Raw genomic sequence first — 17,432 nt, 5'->3', positions numbered from 1 at the left:
CCACACACCGTGTTTTTCTTTATACAATTCATTTCAAAGGTGAATTACATAGTGAATTCAATAATACATAATTGATAATAGGAATTATTAATTAGAAATAATTAATTCCTACTTGTCTATGGTTATAATTCTCCATTTGAGGAGTTTGTTCCTACATAATAGGAATTTAGTTTCTCCTAGTTTAGTGTGTGGTTGAGAGAATCTCTCAACCACACTACTGTATGTCTAAGATAGAATTCCTATCTTGAGACTACTGCTTGTATAAATATGTGTGTAATATCCTCATTCATAAAATATAGAATATATTGCTGTGTGCTATTTTATCTTGGTATCAAAGCCTGTTATGGCCTGGCCCCTCCTGGGCTAAGGAAATAAAAGATTAACAACTTGAAGCTAAGTGTGGCTGCGTGGTGGCTCCATGTCCGCCTGAGGGAGAAGTGTGGATCATTGCTTTCAGACTCATTGCTGAGGCCGTTGGGGCCCACCGTGGGGCGTTGTATCTCGTATGCCTAGAGGAGGTCGCATCAAGGTCGATCTGCCGAGTTCTGGTGGATTCAAGGTCTGAGGACTTTCTGTAACCTTAAACAGTGAAAGCTGGGAAGAACTATGCGCCTGGGAAGCAGATTTTGGAAGCACATTTTTCAAGAGAAATTGAGCGTGGATCTAGCGCCATAGTCGCACCAATACAGTTCTTGCCTTATGCATTCTTTTTTTTTTTTGTCGGCGTGCCAAGTCTAGAGTCACATAGCGCTGAGTCCATCGTGTGAGGATGCTGCAGGAGGCCTTTTTTTTTTTTTGAAGAGCGACCATTGGTGCTTCTTGAATCACTGTCGTGTGAGAAGAGGACGGTTCTTGGATCGCTGCAACTTGAATTGTTGTGCTACTTTTGCAGAAGGCCTTTCTTTTTATGACTGTCGCTGAGTTGCCACTTGTGGCAAGGAAAGGAATTGTCTTCGGCAAAGCATGGTGTGACAAGGGGTGAGAGCAGAAATTTTTGTTTGGCCTCTGAAGTTTTTTCTACCCAACTGCATGGAGATCTGTTGGCAGATCGGGATCGATGTTAGGATCCTGTGGTGGTAATCCGCAAGTGATATGTGTGTTCGGCGACTACAGAAAGAATGTAAGGAATCAAACATTGAGGATTTGTAGGGTTGTAGATACTGCCCGTTTTTGTTGAATTGTTTGTAGATTTCACCAGCATTCGATTGCCAGATCAAGTTTGGCAGAGGAAGGCAAGCTGGTGTTGAGATCTGCTACCTGCGTGGATCTGCCATGGCCGATGAGGAAGAGCACTATGAGGCCAATCTCTCTACCAAATTATGGGGGGAAGCTACCTGGGAGCTTCAAGCCGGAGATTGCAGAGAGTTTGTGTGGCCATTTTCGTTGACTAGATCTTTCCTGGAGAGAAATATGCAGTCATGGACTTTTATGGTGCGGCACAACATCATTAACAGGGCTTTCATCATTATTCAACCATGGTTAAGCGTTGAATTCGTGGAGCTCTAGAGCTGGAGTGAGAGAGTAAAGAGCCGTGAGCCGCTACCTGAGATTCTAAGGAGGGTTCGCAGCGTTTCTGGTGAGTCTGTGTGGTTGTGAGTCTGCTGGTGGAGTCGTGGCTCAACATGGTGGTGAGTCTGTAGAGTATCAGGCTATTCCTGTCGAAGGGGAGTCTTCCCATTAACGTTTCGTGCCTACAGATATGAATTTGTGGAGCAACAATGATTGTGTCTGCGTACAGTGTTGGTGTCGTTGTGTTTATAGCGTTGTGGAGTTGTTGTCTGCCTTGGATCTCTACAACGGGAGCATTGGTTGACGCACTGACAACGTGGTGGTGTCTTGGTGTCATTTAATTTTAATTTTCGTTCCTTGGCTATTGGTTTAACTTCCAAAGGGTCAAGCCAAAGAGTGTTTACGCCTCAATCGTCTGTGTATAAAGACTATAGTGGATCGATCGTGGATCTACCGAGTGTGTAGTGGATCTGTGTGGTGGTTGGTGGCATTAAGGCCTAAGTGGTGCGGTGAGCGTGGAGCAGCAACTCGTTTGAGTTGTGGCTTGTTCCTGCGAATGGATCCATTAAATTGGAATAGCAATAGCCCATTGAATTGGGTAGTCTTTGTGGGTGATTGTTTTGCTTGTCCTCCCTTAGCATGACAAAACAGATCTCGGTATATCGCCACCATGTTTTTTTTTGGGGGGTAGACATTGATTGCCCGAGGAGAGTGGCAGATCAGGGATCGGTGATGAGGTATATTGTGCCTCTTCTAATTGCTTGAATATGGGATTACCCGTGGTGTGGAAAATCTAGCGTGGATATTTTCAGCAATGGATCAGCGTCAGCAATGGATCGGCGATTCGAATATTTCGCTGGATCGCCTTCAAATCGCGGCCCTAAGGAATTTTGTTCTTGTTTCTTTTGAGATTATTTTAAGATTTTACCTTAAGGTCGTGTTGAAGGTTTGCTAAATCAAAACTTATCTGTTACGATTAGGCTCTTCTTTGTTATGGCTGGGCTAGAAGTGCCTCTTATATAAGAGCTAGTGCATTACCTGTATATTCCAAGTAATGCTCGGTATATCAAAACTGGGGCCTGATGGACCTAGTATGTTGGAAGGCAGAGGCGAGTCCTACATTAAGAGCAAAAGTAACCTTACCGAAGCTTTGACATGGTCAAGGGAGGCTGTCATTCATCCTGGCGGCCTCCAATCCCTACGGCGTCTTGCTACAGATTATTCTCTGAGTTCTGGTGATAAGGGAAGCTATGAGAGCGAGCATGATTTAGCTGCTATGGTGCAAGATTTCATGGAGAATGGAAGCTCTGGGCAAGATGGCGGTTGTTACAGCAGCGACAGTGACTCCGGCACAACCAACATTTTAAAGCTTGTAGAAAGTATTAAGGGTCTGAAGACTTCGGTGATGCCATTCGAGAAGGATTTGCTCTCTGTGATACAAGCTCTCATTCTGTCTAATAAAATTGAGTTTGAGCTGTTGGAAAGTGTATTCCAAGATCTAGAGCAATGGCGTGGACTGGTGCCGCGTGCAAGAATGGTTGATCAATTTGACTTCAACCCATGAGGTGTGGCGACTTTGGATCTCCCATGACTCCTCAAGGCTTTCCTCATGGTAATCATAAATATCTTTAGTCATGATAAATGAAATATGTTTCTAAATTGTCTATAAAGAATATCATGTTGTTTATAGATAATAGAATTGTCTTGGAATTGATTAACATATTGAGTCTAGCCAACTCAATATGATGTGTAGTGATTTGGATAGAATTGGCTACTCTAACGAATCACTTGTGTGGAATATGGAAATCCCAGATAACTATTAGATAGATGACAAAGATAATGTTGAAGATGATATGAACAATTGAAAAGAGGAGGTAAAGAAGCAGCGACAACATTTATGATGGACAACAAAATAGATGTTTGTTTGAGTCAGTGTGGTTTGTGGAATAGACTTCCTAGCATGTTATAAGCAAGACCAGTTGTTGTAATGGTCATTGTATGTACCCAGAAACTTCAAAATGTGGAATGAAACGTAAGTTTTAAAGGTATCTAAAGTTCGTAGTGATCTTAAAACCACTTTGTAATGGTTTATGGTCAGCCTGAAACCATCTTTTGTCATTGTAAAGTGAGGGTTGGTGGTGAGCTAAAAACCATCTATAGAGTTCTTTGTGGCAGAATCGCCTCTGTGGCTTGAGGTGCCTTTGTGGCAGAATCGCCTCTGTGGCTTGAGGTGCCTTTGTGGCTAGGTGTACACGAGAGCTTTGTGCTCAATTGAGCAGGTGGACTGCAAAACACTTGGCTCGGACTCAGAAGTTTTTTTAATTTTCTGAGTAGAAGGGGATCCGCGGGAATCCTCATCTTCGTTTGGCGATTTGCGAGAGGAGGCAGATCCGAGAAGTTGTGGATCTGTCTGAGGGAGGCAGATTGTGTCTTGGAGGTTTTGTGCATGCAACTCGCTTGATGGTGGTGGGTTTGACTATCATGACAAGTAGTTATTAAGGGGAGGAGTTATAAATAATTAATTCCTACTTGTTTATGGTTGTAATTCTCCATTTAATGAGTTTGTTTCTACATAATAGGAATTTAGTTTCTCCTAGGAGAATCTCTCAACCACACTACTGTACGTTTAAAATAGAATTCCTATCTTGAGACTACTCTTTGTATAAATATGCGTGTAATTTCCTCATTCCAAAAATATAGAATATATCGTTGTGTGCTATTTTATCTTTATCTTGTCTCGAGAAGTTCACGCAGTCGAGTGAATTATCGGAGCGGCTTATTCCGCACAGATTGCTTGGTGGATAGGGCTGAAAACCCTATCTTAAACTCTGGGTAAGATTTGTAAAAGACCATTAATCTTCTCGGCAGGTAAGATACACATAAAGATCACCACTCAAACAATAATTTTTTCTTTTATTTTTTTTTACTTACAACGAATGTTATGATTTATTTTTTACTTGCAAAAATTGTTAATGATTATGAATTTTCTGTTGGATGAAAAAAAAAATTAAAAAAAAGATAAGCAAGCATATGAAAACAATCGAGCAACTAACGTTGTGTAGATTAATATATTTCACATATGATGTGACCCACTAAAGGTATCGCAGAATGTACATTTTTATTCTTTGCCATCATTAGAATTAACATAATAGAATACCTTGTATAACAAATTCCACACACTGTGTTTTTCTTTATACAGTTCATTTCAGAGGTGAATTACATAGTGAATTCAATAATACATAATTGATAAATTCAATAATACAATCAAGCCTCAAACTGGAAAATGTTTAGCGTATATTCTTTCACAAGATTTTATTAAATTTTCAAACGTTAAAAGATTGTGTGATTGGACTTTTTTGGGCCACTGGAGGGGCACTGAAGTTATTTTTCCAAATCCAAACGAATCAACAAAGGAAACAAAACACGCCATAAAAGTAAACCTAAAATCCGAACCGAGCTTACTTGGGCGATAACAGAATCAAATACCATCCACGCAGTCGATAACAGAATCGGAATACCTTGTCTTAAGAATCGGCGCACTTGAAACCATGAGACAATGGAAATCGAATATATGTGGTTTTTAATTAAAATTTTAATTCAGCTGACATTCAATATTAGTTGACATCTTTGTGATATAGTTGACATCAATTTCTGCCGGAGCTTTTGGGATTGAGATTTAACCACCTCCATCTTTAAATCAGAAAATGGGTTTCGAAGAGCACGATTTGGATTTCGCTCTGGTCCCTGCAGGCCTTCTTTTGTTGAGCAGCTACCATGCATGGCTTCTATACAGAATAAAACGCCATCCCACCACCACTGTGATCGGACTAAATGCCCTCAACCGAGAAATTGGGTCGATACAGTAATGGCGGTAAGTCAATTCCTTCATATTCCCCCTTCACTGGTTTGGATTGCGAGGCTATAGTGTTGGTTCTTGATTTTTGTTTTCATTTTTGCAGGATGGAATCAAGAACGGTGTGCTGGCAGTTCAAACCCTGCGGAACAACATAATGGCCTCCACTCTTCTTGCATCCACGGCCATCACTCTCAGTTCGCTCATCGGCATCCTGGTCGGCAGCTCTGGATGGGGGGGCGTGGCCGCTGCTTTTATATACGGAGATGACAGCAGAATGGGGTCTTCTGTCAAGTATTTCGCCATTCTTGTTTGTTTTCTGATAGCATTTCTGTTCAATGTTCAGTCCATTAGGTACTATAGCCTTGTCAGCTTTCTCATAAATGTGCCCCTTAGCAAACCCGGGGAAGGGCACTCGCAGTGCTATGTGAGCCAAGCGTTGAATAGAGCGAGCTATTTTTGGTCTTTGGGTCTCAGGGCTTTCTACTTCTCCTTCCCTCTTTTTCTCTGGACGTTCGGCCCCATTCCCATGTTTCTGTGCTGTTGTATTATGATTTTCACCCTCTACTTCTTGGACACCGCAACAACTTCTTATACAACTTCTTATACATCCCTGTTTCTTTCTCTTCCAAGAACTGTGGAAGAGGTTGTTCTCCAATAAATCAGGAGAGTGATAAGGTGTAATTCATATGTCTTCACTATTTTTTTAATAAAATATATCATACTAAATGTATCAGTAGTTGAGGGATTGTTTAGGGTTTCATTTTATTGTGGCTTTGTATCACCTAAAAGAGACAGATGCAAACTCACAAAATATTCGGCCCAAAAAAGAGAGGGAATGTTAAGCAAATTCTAACAATACATTGAAAAGAAATACAGCCATGTGCAAATACAACCATTATTCTAGCAAGAGAATAATGGCCAGGTTAAGAGCGATTAAACCAGGGAAAATTCAGGGAAAACTTAGTAAAATACATGTCCTTTATACTTGGCACTGATGCTAGTTGTCGTTAATGTCAACCGATACGGTTGGCAGCATAACTGGCAAAATATAAAAGAAAACTTGATTGGAAGTTCATCTGAAATTTGTTCGTGAAATTTTGGTTTTTTTGGACACCTAAATTATTATAACTTGATTGGAAGTTCATCCGACAAAAGAGAGTTTATTCCTGAAGATTTGGTTTGGGTACATAAATATTTATAAATTTCAAAATGATTCAATTTGAGTGTGCAGAATATTTTCTGTCTCTTTCTTTTGCTCCTTTCTCAAAAGCACCTGAAGAACTCCAGGCTTATTCGACAAAATAAGCCCCAAATAATGGTGATTTACTATTCAAAGCTAACAAAGCTGTTTACTATTCAAATATTTTGGATATCAGAAAGTCATTTGTATCGTGGCTATGTATCGTCCAAGCTGTTTATCCCTCAAAAAAGGTACAATAAAAACATGACGCACGAGGATTGGCATCATCTGTAACGTTGGCCGCCATTTCTGTTATACCCTATGATCACAAGCATGGAGCTCACCATTTTGAACTGGAAAATGAGCAGGGGAATCTAGTTTGGATCCGAAAACGGACACCAAAGATTGTAGTTGTAGCTGTATGATATGTTTGCTTATTGACAGTTCTTCCATTTTCTCTTGTGATATATAATCATTTTACATTAAGGTTGCACAACCAGTTAAGAATTTATTAATCAAATGAAGGTTGTCAGAGAACTTATGGCTTTGTCAGAGAACTTGTCCGAGTTTTTTTGTCTGTCTGGACATGCTACACGATTTCTGTTAATAAGAGACTTGAAAAGTACTTTTCGGTCTTTGATTGCTCGTCAGGTTTCCAAAGGTGTCATGACATATTTCTTGAAATCTGTCAAAGATCTGTATCACTCACTTTGCAGCTATTACTCGATAAAGATCATATGGACAGTAGAGTATTCATATTCCTGACATCATATGGAGTATTAGTTGGTTTGATACCAAAAACACTTTGATTATTGTATAACACTATTAACATCCTATGTTAAGAGTCTCGAGCTTCATATTAAAGGTTTCTCTGCTCAGTTTATGTTCATCTACAAAAATATTAATAATAATATATAGTTTTGAATAATAATAATAATATATAGTTTTGAATAATAATAAGAATAATATATAGTTTTGAATAATAACAAGTTTGGATTATTAATAATATTAAAAAAATTAATAATTTAAAATGATTATTTATTTAAACTAATTCATAATTGAAGAAAAATATATATATAAATCTTAATTCATAATATATCTATATTTATATTTGAAATTTATTATTTTACTTCTATTTCATAACTTCTATTAAATAAGAAAAACAACATTTAATTTTCATGTTTATTAGTAAATTTGGAATATATGTTGGATTAATTGTAAAAGTTATTTACAAGTAAACATAGGTGCCCAAAGTTTGGAAGTGTAGTCTTTTCCACTTCAAAGTTTTATATGATAGCGAAGACTCCACTGTTGTACATTCTTATGCTTAATATCTACTATACATTTATGGTATAACCTGACCTTCAGGTAATAGACACCATATCTTTATATCTCACTTCAGAGGAATATCTACTATACATCATAGGGATAATTGACCTTCCAACAAACCTAAAATAGAGACCTTAACTTTGATGTCCATACAACTAAAAAAACAAAATACATTTAATTGTAAATGGCAGATTTTTAAAAACTTTTTATAATTTTATAATTGAAATTGGAACCTCATAAAAGAATTAAAAATGGAAATTGGCTTTTAATCACACTTTATTACACAACATAATATATCACACTTTAGTTTCATGAGGTGATTTTTGGAATTTTTTTAGTAGTTTTTGACAACCGGTCATATCTGTAACACAAAAACTCCCAATGTTCAAGATTTGAAAGGAGAAGAACAAAGCAAAATAAAATTTTAAAAGAATAATAAAAAGGGTTTCCGAATTCCATGCTTACATGTGTAGAACAAGAGAGGCATTCCTTATTTAGTCGTTGAATCAAAAAAAAATTTCGCAACTTTATTTTCATCTGTGGTTGGTTTCAAGGACTTTATCCTAGGTCAAGAGTGAGGCTTCCAACAAAAGGGTCATAATTATTATGAATTTACTCATCTACAGTGTTAACAAATATTTCTGCAAAAGTTGATGAAATTAGGAAAGGGTTCTTCCTTGCACCAAATTGTAGTTTGATGTATGTATTTTATTGGAATCCATTCCACACTTTAATTTTCGGAACAACTTACTAGCCATAGTTATCCCACAAACCATCTCCATTGAGAATTTAAAGAGGAAATTGGGTTGTGTTGAAATCAACTGCAAAACCAACTCTTTTTATGTTTTGGTAGAGATGCTTTCATATGATAAGTGTAAGGTGCTTTTACAGCATGGTATTTAGCTAAGTCTTGCCCAAAATTGGAAGATATACCATAAAAGGATGATTGAAAACACTTGGAAAGTAGAAACATTAACTAAGCTTAATAAAAAAGTTCATGGGACAAGTTTAAGGCGAGTTTACAGTATGGTATTTAGCTAAGTCTCTCCCAAAATTAGAAGATATACCACAGGAAAATGAAGATTAGTTGATATGGAGATGAAGAAAGATAACTCTTTCTAAATACTATTTGTGACATGGGCACATAAAGCCTCATTTCTCAGTGTAATGGGGCATTGACATTTTCTACCTTTGCTACAATCACTGAAATTGGCTGCTACTCAGCGCTGGTGTCAAGAGATAACCTTGGGCAACAAATTGCGCCATTGCGCTATCTGCATTGAATCTCTTACTAAGAATAATATATCTCACTTCTATATTCTCCTCGCATTATCTGTTGACTGCTACTGTGTGCTTCTCTATCTAAGGGTGCTGTAAACTGTTAATGTTGGGCTTCTTCTAAACAAGATCTCTGCGGGGAATTAAGCGCAACATAAATCTAAAGAGGGCAGGGCTTGAAAGGTGTATTATTGTAACTGTTTGTACACTTGTCTCTGCTATTAAAAAAGATAGAAAAGTTTGTATATGTACATAATTATGGAAGATAATTTATATAAATAATTATGTATGGGTGTAGTTTTCCTCACTTATTATCATTAGCAGTAATTCCAATTCTTTTTTCCATGTCGTCCTCTCCTGTCTATTATGCAATTCACTGACTATGTTTGACTGAGCAGAATCAAGGTCTTATCTTTTCTCCAGAGTTTCACGCAATATAGTGAATGGTTGAAGCGGCTTATTGGGCACAAATTGCTTGGTGGATATGGATAAAACCCTATCTTAAACTCCGGTTAAGATCTGGAAAAGATCATTAGTCTTCTTGGCAGGTAAAATACACATAAAGGGAACCACTCAAACAATAATTTTTATTTTTATTCTTTTACTTGCAACAAATTTTAATGATTTATTTTTTCACTTGCAACAAATGTTAATGATTATGAATTTTGTGTTGGACGAAAATAAAAATAAAAATCAATATGGGTGAGATAAACAAGCATATGAAAACAATCTGACAACTAATCTTTGTGTATTAATATATTTCGGATATGATGTGATTTACTAAAGATATCGAAGAATGTACTTTTTGATTATTTGACATGGTTAAAGTAGAATTAACATAACAGAATACCTTGTGTTACAAATTCCATGCACTTGGTAAAAGAATCAAAGTATTTTTCTTTATACAATTCATTTCAAAGGTGAATTACATGGTAAATTCAATAATACATAATTGATATTTAAACTATTAAAGGTGCAATCAAGCCTCAAACTCGAAAATGTTTCGCATATATTTTTACACAAGATTTTATTAAATTTTCAAACATTAAAAGATTGTGTGATTAAATTTTTTTGGGCCAGTGGAAGCTTTCTAAAGTTATTTTCTAAATCAAAACTAATCAACAAAGCAAACAAAACACACGATAAAGCTAAAACTAAAATCCAAACCCTAACGTTAATAACATAATCAAATACCATCCACTTACTTAGCTTACCTGGGCAATAATAGAATCCACGCACTTGATAACAAAATCAAAATACCTCGTCTTAAAGAATCCACACACTTGAGACCATGAGACAATGGAAATCGAATCAAACAGGTGGGGCTGTTATATATGTGTTTTTTAATTAAAAATTTAATTCAGGTGACATTCAATATTAGTTGATATATTCTTGAAATAAATTTTTGATTACTCTTACATTATATTTTTTTTAAGTTAAATGCTTATGTTAAGTCTACACATCTTTCTATTCTACATATCTCTCTATCTAGACTTTAGAGAGCCTATCTCATAAAAATCATAATCATATCTTTATACCGACTGTAGAGATCCTTTCTAACTATAAGTTGATTATCTTGGATATGGACCTAGCATGTATTACAGATCGAGTTAAGCTTAAAATGGAAATTATAAAAAGAAAAAAAACAATTAAAGAACAATTACAGTTACTTGCAAATTGAGATTGCATCCAAGCACAATTTCTTGGAAATTGGTTGTTAAATACCCAACATAGGAGTAAACTAGACACACTTCTTATCGCATATTCATGAGTGAGTGATTTCTAAGTCATGACATGCACCTTATGTTTTTCCAATAAAGGAGCATGATTTAATTTGCAAATGCACAGTTTATGAATTAATATCCTTATGGTCTAGGACTTCAACTACTATTTGGTTAAAGAACTCTTAAAAGTCAGTGGGGTTTAAGTTCGAGAAACATTATGTCTATTCAAAGATCATAACTTGCATTTCGTTGAAGAACTAAGGTTTTGGATCAAAACCTAGAAACATTGTGTCTACTCAAATATCAAAACTTTCATTTCGTTAAAGAATTGAGGCTCTCGATCAAAACCTGCATTTAAAGAATAGGAACAAAAGTTTCAAGGATTAAAACCTTACATAATAACATAAGAGTAAGCTAAGCACAAAGCTAGAAATTTCCATAGTTCCACTTATTCACCGAGAATATCCACCTTTTATCCTAAAACTTTAGGACAACTTGTCATTTTAAGTCATATGTTTGGTGTAAAAATATTGTAATAGATTCCATCCTAGTTAATGCATTAGCCGTCTAGCTAATGTAAAGTTATAAATCTCATTTTATAGAATTATTATATGAAACTTATCTATGAGCATGACTAGAATGTGCAAAGAGGTCAAGTAGAGTGACAAGTTGAACACTTTAACATCAATTTGACTGTTTTTAAATGGAGCGTGACTAGAATGAGCAAAGAGGTCAAGTAGAGTGACAAGTTGAACACTTTAACATCAAGTTAACTGTTTTTTAATAGAATTAAGAAAACTTCAACCACAAGTGTATATGATAGTATAATGAAATTTGGAAAACTGCAAGCACAAATGTATTTTATAGAATAATGAAATTCAAGAAACTGCAACCAGGAATGCATATGGTAGTATAATAATTTGCATGAAATGTTCAATAAACTTGGGACACCTTAACATCAATTTAACTGTAATTTGGATGCATTCTTTCAAGGAAGAGGCTAATATTGTGCTCATAACCAAGAAAGGAACTTGTAAAAAGAAAAAGAATAATTAAAGAACAATTGTACTTACTTGCAAATTGAGATTGCATCCAAGCAAAATTTCTTGGAAGCTGGTTGTTAAAATACCAAACACAGGAGTATGAAACCCTAGATTCAAGCAGCTGGAATGAAGGACTGTTCATTTTTGTTTCAAACATCCGGATATGCGATAGAGCATATAGAAGTAAAGGATGAGCAACTCATGTATGATGAAGCCATACAAGCATTAGCTATCGGGCTAATGTAAAGTTCTAAAGCTCCTTTTATAAAATTATTATATGAAACTTATATGTGAGAATGACTAGAATGCGCAAAGAGGTCAAGTAGAGTGACAAGCTGAACACTTCAACATCAATTTGACTATTTAATTTCACTGTAACTTGGATAAAATATTTCAAGGCAGAGGCTAATACTGTGCTCACAGGGATTTGCATAACTAAGAAAGGAACTTGAAAAAAGAAAAAACAAAATTAATGAACAATTGCAATTACTTGAAAATTGAGATTGCATCCAAGAAAAATTTCTTGGAAGATGGTTGTTAAAATATCGAACACAGGTGTATGAAACCCAGATTCAAGCGGCTGGAATGAAGGACTATTCATTTGTGTTTCAAACATTTAGATATGTCACAGAGCATATAGCAGTAAAGGATGAGCCACTCATGCATTATGAAGCCATGCAGAGTCCAGAACAAGAGTAGCAGAAGTTGATGGAGCAGTTGTTGAATTCAAAAAGACAAAAAGCTACCCAACCACTGTTGGGTATGGAATTGCGCTTAGCTATAGGATCTAGGAATGGAGATCCTCGAACAAAAGAAGAAACTGCTAGACCGACTATTGTTGGTCAGGATGAAGATTTACTGATCTAATGGCCTTGAGGAGGGGGACAAAGTAGCCCAACACTACTAACAACATCCCCCAAAAGAGTGCCTTAGGAGAGGTCTTCTTGGGATTCTTTATATTTTCTGCAAGGTTTTCTTGGGATTCTTTATCTTTGTTACAAGAGTACATGATAGAAGCATACAAAGTGAGTTTTACAATGGGGATAGAAGATATGAACACTCTTTGACAGTGAAGTTGCATCATTCTGTACGCAAAATGACATTTTCATTATCTAGTACGAAACTGCCTTGTACATGGAAGTCTTGAAGGTTGTATGTAACATCAACAACATCTTCTAAATACTTCTCATATGTCAGGTCTGTCAAAGATGGACAAATCTCCAATAACAAATTGTTTTTTTAGAATGCACTCGTACTGAACATTTGTTCCTGTTTGAATAATGCACTGTAATTGGAGACAACGTCGATATGTTGTTTATTGTTTACATGTTGAACAATGGAGTTCATCCCCGAAAACTGTTCCAAATGTATCTGCTAGGAAAGAGCAACTGTTACAAATTGTCACAAAAAGATTTGCATGAATGTTTTCTATTGTCAGCATTCCTTCAACCTGGTTCATGTTTCAATATCATTGGAGTGTTAGATATTGCAATAGAAAATGCTATGAGGACATTAAATAATTCAGTAGAATTTATATTTGGTGAAATGTGAAATAACCTTTGTTGTTGAGACAATTAGCTTGTTCAGATCTGCAAGTTCTCTGTTCAAGTTGTCAGTAATTATAAAAGTGGTTTTGAATGTGCGTAATGATCTGTCTTTTTCTCTGACAAGATTTTGAAACAACACTAAGGACGTTTCTTGTCTCGAAATTTGTTGTTGTATGGAAACGAAAAATGAAAGAAATGTAGTAAACAGATAAACCTGAATTGAAAAATGCATAGCGTTGAAAGTATTTGCTTTAAAATATGTTTGAGTAAATGTGCAAAAGTATGTATGATTGAGTTTGTACATACTGTGGCTTTGTATTCTTCAGATTGGCCATCTTTGATGTCTAGTGCATATTGAAGCCCTGTTTTCTTTGCAGATGTTACAAGAGCGGCCACTATGCCTATTGCGAACGAAGTTCTCATGGTTGTGAGATACCTAATTGTTGTCGTTGGTACAAACTTGTACTCCTTGCAAATGGTTGGTATTATTTCTACAGTGCTTCTATCATGTAAGACTAATATGCAACTGTAATCTCCATGGTCATAAATTGTATTTGCATAGATCTTAAAATCTTTGATACAAATTCCTTGGCCAATAACAAGTTTGACTTCAACAGGAGGAATGAGATTGTGTGGCACATTCAGTGTAACTGTCATATCTCCTTTGATGTCAACTAGATCAACACGTAACAACTCCACTCCATGTACTCGATCAAGTGTTGTCTTATATGTTACAAGCACGCCACCATGAAAGGTTGTTGCCACTTTGAGGCTTTTAAGCTCTTGTATTGTGATCACAATTCATTCTTGATGCTTGCCCTTTATTTGAGACTCTTCCTTTTGTTTTTGTCTACAGTGCAGTATCAAATGAATCTGAATTAGCCTGGGTTAGAAAACTTGCAAGAATAGACATAAAGGATGTTAATTTACCCTTTTTCAGGTTCAAAGGAGCTGTAGGTGTTCGCGACGACAATGTCATCATGTTGTCTTTTCATACTGTTTATCTGTACATAACACGAGTACAAGCTATTAGGTCTACAAGAAAAATTGGTTGTATTCAATAGTAAATATGTCCATAATGCCATTAAATCTGTTATTGCATACATGGATTACTTTGAGGAAACAATAGATACAAAAAATTTAGAAAACGTAGACTTTGTTCCAATGAGATGTTTAGCAAATTGTTTAAAAACCAATATGTCCATGTCACATTGATTTTACTTTGAGGAAACAATAGATGCAAAAAAGGTGGAAAACATAGACTTTGTTCCAATGGGATGTTTAGCAAATTGTACAGAAAATTGTCATTAGAGTTGTAATAGAGCATAGAATATGCTATGGTCAAACTAATATGCCCATGTCACAATGATTTCACATTGTTTGATAGGAAAGCTTGTCCATATATGATCTATTTTTGTTTTTCATCGCAAAGATATTTTACTTATTATTTCTTGTAAGTTTTCCATTTTTATGATGATGATGATGATGGTTAACGTCCACTGAGACCAAATTGGTCTATCGGACCTATAATTTCTTAGTTTCTAATTGTCTGGCTCCTCGTCTTTCTTGGCGAGATTGGTGTTGTATATTTCTTTTTTTTCTCTATGGTTTTCCAACTTTATTTATCTTACATCTCTTTCATCTCTTTTGGTTCTTGGGACATTGGTGTCTTAGCTTCGCAATCTATTTTGTTCGTTCTTTTGAAGATAGTCGGAGAAGAAGTTTGGTCTAGGAGATCTGCTTTGTTTTTAAATGAAGATTTATTTTGTGTGGTATTCGAATCTTCATAATTGTTGATGCTTGAGGGGTTATCGAGTTCAATCTTTTGTTGTTGGGCGGGGCTTTCCCCCTGCTTGTCTTGAGAGTTGTTTCTTTCTTGCCCAATTTCTTGTGATTCAGAGTTTTCTCGAGAGTGTTCTTCTTTTATGACAGTGTAGTGTTCTTTTTGTGCTCCTCCCCACCATGTAGATATGTGGTGATTTTTTCTAGCAGAATTTTTCTGGGAGGCTTTTGGGCAATTTTTGGCTAGGTGGCCTGTCTCAAAGTAGGATCAACATCTGAATAGGACACTTTGATAATCGAGTTTATGATTCCACACATAGTCTTTACTTGTTAGGTGTATTTCGGCTGGGAATCCTGAGCTGAAGTCCATTTCCACACAGATGCGTGCATAGGTGGTTTTGGCATATTTCGTTGTTTCTAGGCACCTACAGTAAAATTTCCCAATTGCATTTCCAATGGCTTTTAGGGAAGAGAAATTCCAGATATGCAAGGGTAAGTTTCACAATCTCACCCAAACTAGTGCTAAGGTTATGACTGTTGTTGAGGGATCGAATGATGGATTCCATGGCCTCATGAATAGCCCTGATTTTTCCCAAAACCAAGGGCCGAAATCTAGAATACATTGTCTTCATTCAGGGTTTTGAAAATATACTATAAAGAAACCCCTAGCACAAGGGTATATATTAATTGCATCAGGAATTAGAGGATTCCATACCTCCGAGATCCAACTGTGGAGTGCTGTCAGCCATGGCCAAAAACCATTGAATCAACAGATTAGGGCACTTTCAGAGAACTTCAAAGCCTCATCGAGTGAGGCCTAGACCACCTGGACAGTGGGAGCTGGGGTTTCACTGACAATATGGGCAGAAGCTTGCCCCCCAAAGGTGGATGGAACTGAGCCAACAACTATTTTCGCAAAGCTGGGAGCCATCTTGAGAAAAGCCCCAACCGATGAAGGGCCGTAGATCTAACCGCAGAAGGCCCAAGATCTAGTCGCAGATATAGCTACAGAAGAGCCACAGATCATAGAAGGCCCAAGATCTAGCCGAAGATCTAACCGCAGAAGAGCCGAAGATGAGAAAAGCGGTCAGAAGAGCCACAGATCAGAAGTGCCGCAGAACCTTTATTCCCAAACCTTTATCATAGATGAAGTAAATAATAAACCCATTCAAATTCTGATCTAACTGCAGAAGGCCCAAGATCTAGCCGAAGATCTCGCCGACTTGCAAATCAGAATTAAAATTTGGTGGGCAGAAGAGTCGCAGATTATAAGGTGTATATCACTAGATTTGATTTGTGTAGAGCCGTAGATCAGAGGTGCCGCAGATCCCACTATAGGTCACCTGATAATGCAATATACTAAAGCAAAATACCTGATCTACTTCTACAAACAAACTTGTGGAAGCTTAATCAATTTTGAGTAAGATCAAATGGAACACATATAACAAATGAAGAAGAAACAATCACACATGAACACATAAGAATACTCTGGAGAAAGCCTCAACTAAAAACCCTGATCTCTGTATTATCATACAAGTGGAAATATGTTCAAATTACACAAAGCATCAGCTCACAAGCTATCCTGCTCTCAGTACAATCCAACTTCTTCTCATAGACAGTCAAAGGCTTCTCACCAACCTTCTCCTCTACCCTCCAAGCCTCCTATTTCCTTGCGCAGTTTCTCCTAGGTCCTCTAGCTACAATTTGTGTGAATAATCCTCTCACACACAACGCTGACCTTTGAAATAACTGCGTAATCTTGAAGGAGATAATTCCTTCTACATGGATGATTTTCCTATATAGGAAAATTCCTCCAACTAATAGTACATTGTCCCTTCCTTTAATCTCAACTGGGTCTTTCTCTAAACTAACATGCATGAGTTATTTATGATAGAATATTCAATTATTTGGAGAACACTACATGCATGCATGCATTAACTGGTTGAACTCACAATTAGTTCCTCCAATTGCTTGGAACTAATTTAACTGGATTTAACTCAGTTAACTGAGCTAACTAATTATAACTCAAATACAACTCATCCTTATCTCCTTAATTAAGGGATAACTTCCTTAATCAATGGAGAAATTGTGGCATGTCTTCACATAGACTTCATGTTTGATTTTCTACAACTAATTAACTCAAGATGAATTAATTAATTATTTTACAAACAGCTACTAAGATCA

At 36.5% G+C, this 17,432-nt stretch overlaps 1 protein-coding gene across 1 annotated transcript; it reads left to right on the top strand.

The window, feature by feature from the left end:
- The first annotated feature begins 5,179 nt into the window (after window positions 1-5,179).
- Window positions 5,180-6,023, top strand: LOC149161017 (uncharacterized). The gene has a single exon (XM_089434754.1). It carries the CDS (start codon window positions 5,520-5,522, stop codon window positions 6,021-6,023), a length of 504 nt encoding a protein of 167 aa, XP_089290880.1. The 5' UTR covers window positions 5,180-5,519.
- Window positions 6,024-17,432: the final 11,409 nt, after the last annotated feature.

Source organism: Pinus tabuliformis, chromosome 5_2 (assembly GCF_031772625.1).
Source record: "Pinus tabuliformis cultivar Carrire ecotype Pingquan chromosome 5_2, CPIR1, whole genome shotgun sequence".
In the NCBI taxonomy this organism is placed as follows: Eukaryota; Viridiplantae; Streptophyta; class Pinopsida; order Pinales; family Pinaceae; genus Pinus; species Pinus tabuliformis.
The sequence above is the reverse complement of the archived record's forward strand: the minus strand, read 5'-3'. Positions and strand labels throughout refer to the sequence as shown.

What these genes read in the sequence shown, in the direction of transcription:
- LOC149161017 (XM_089434754.1), top strand. Translation starts at nt 5,520, where the DNA reads ATGGCCTCCACTCTTCTTGCATCCACGGCCATCACTCTCAGTTCGCTC.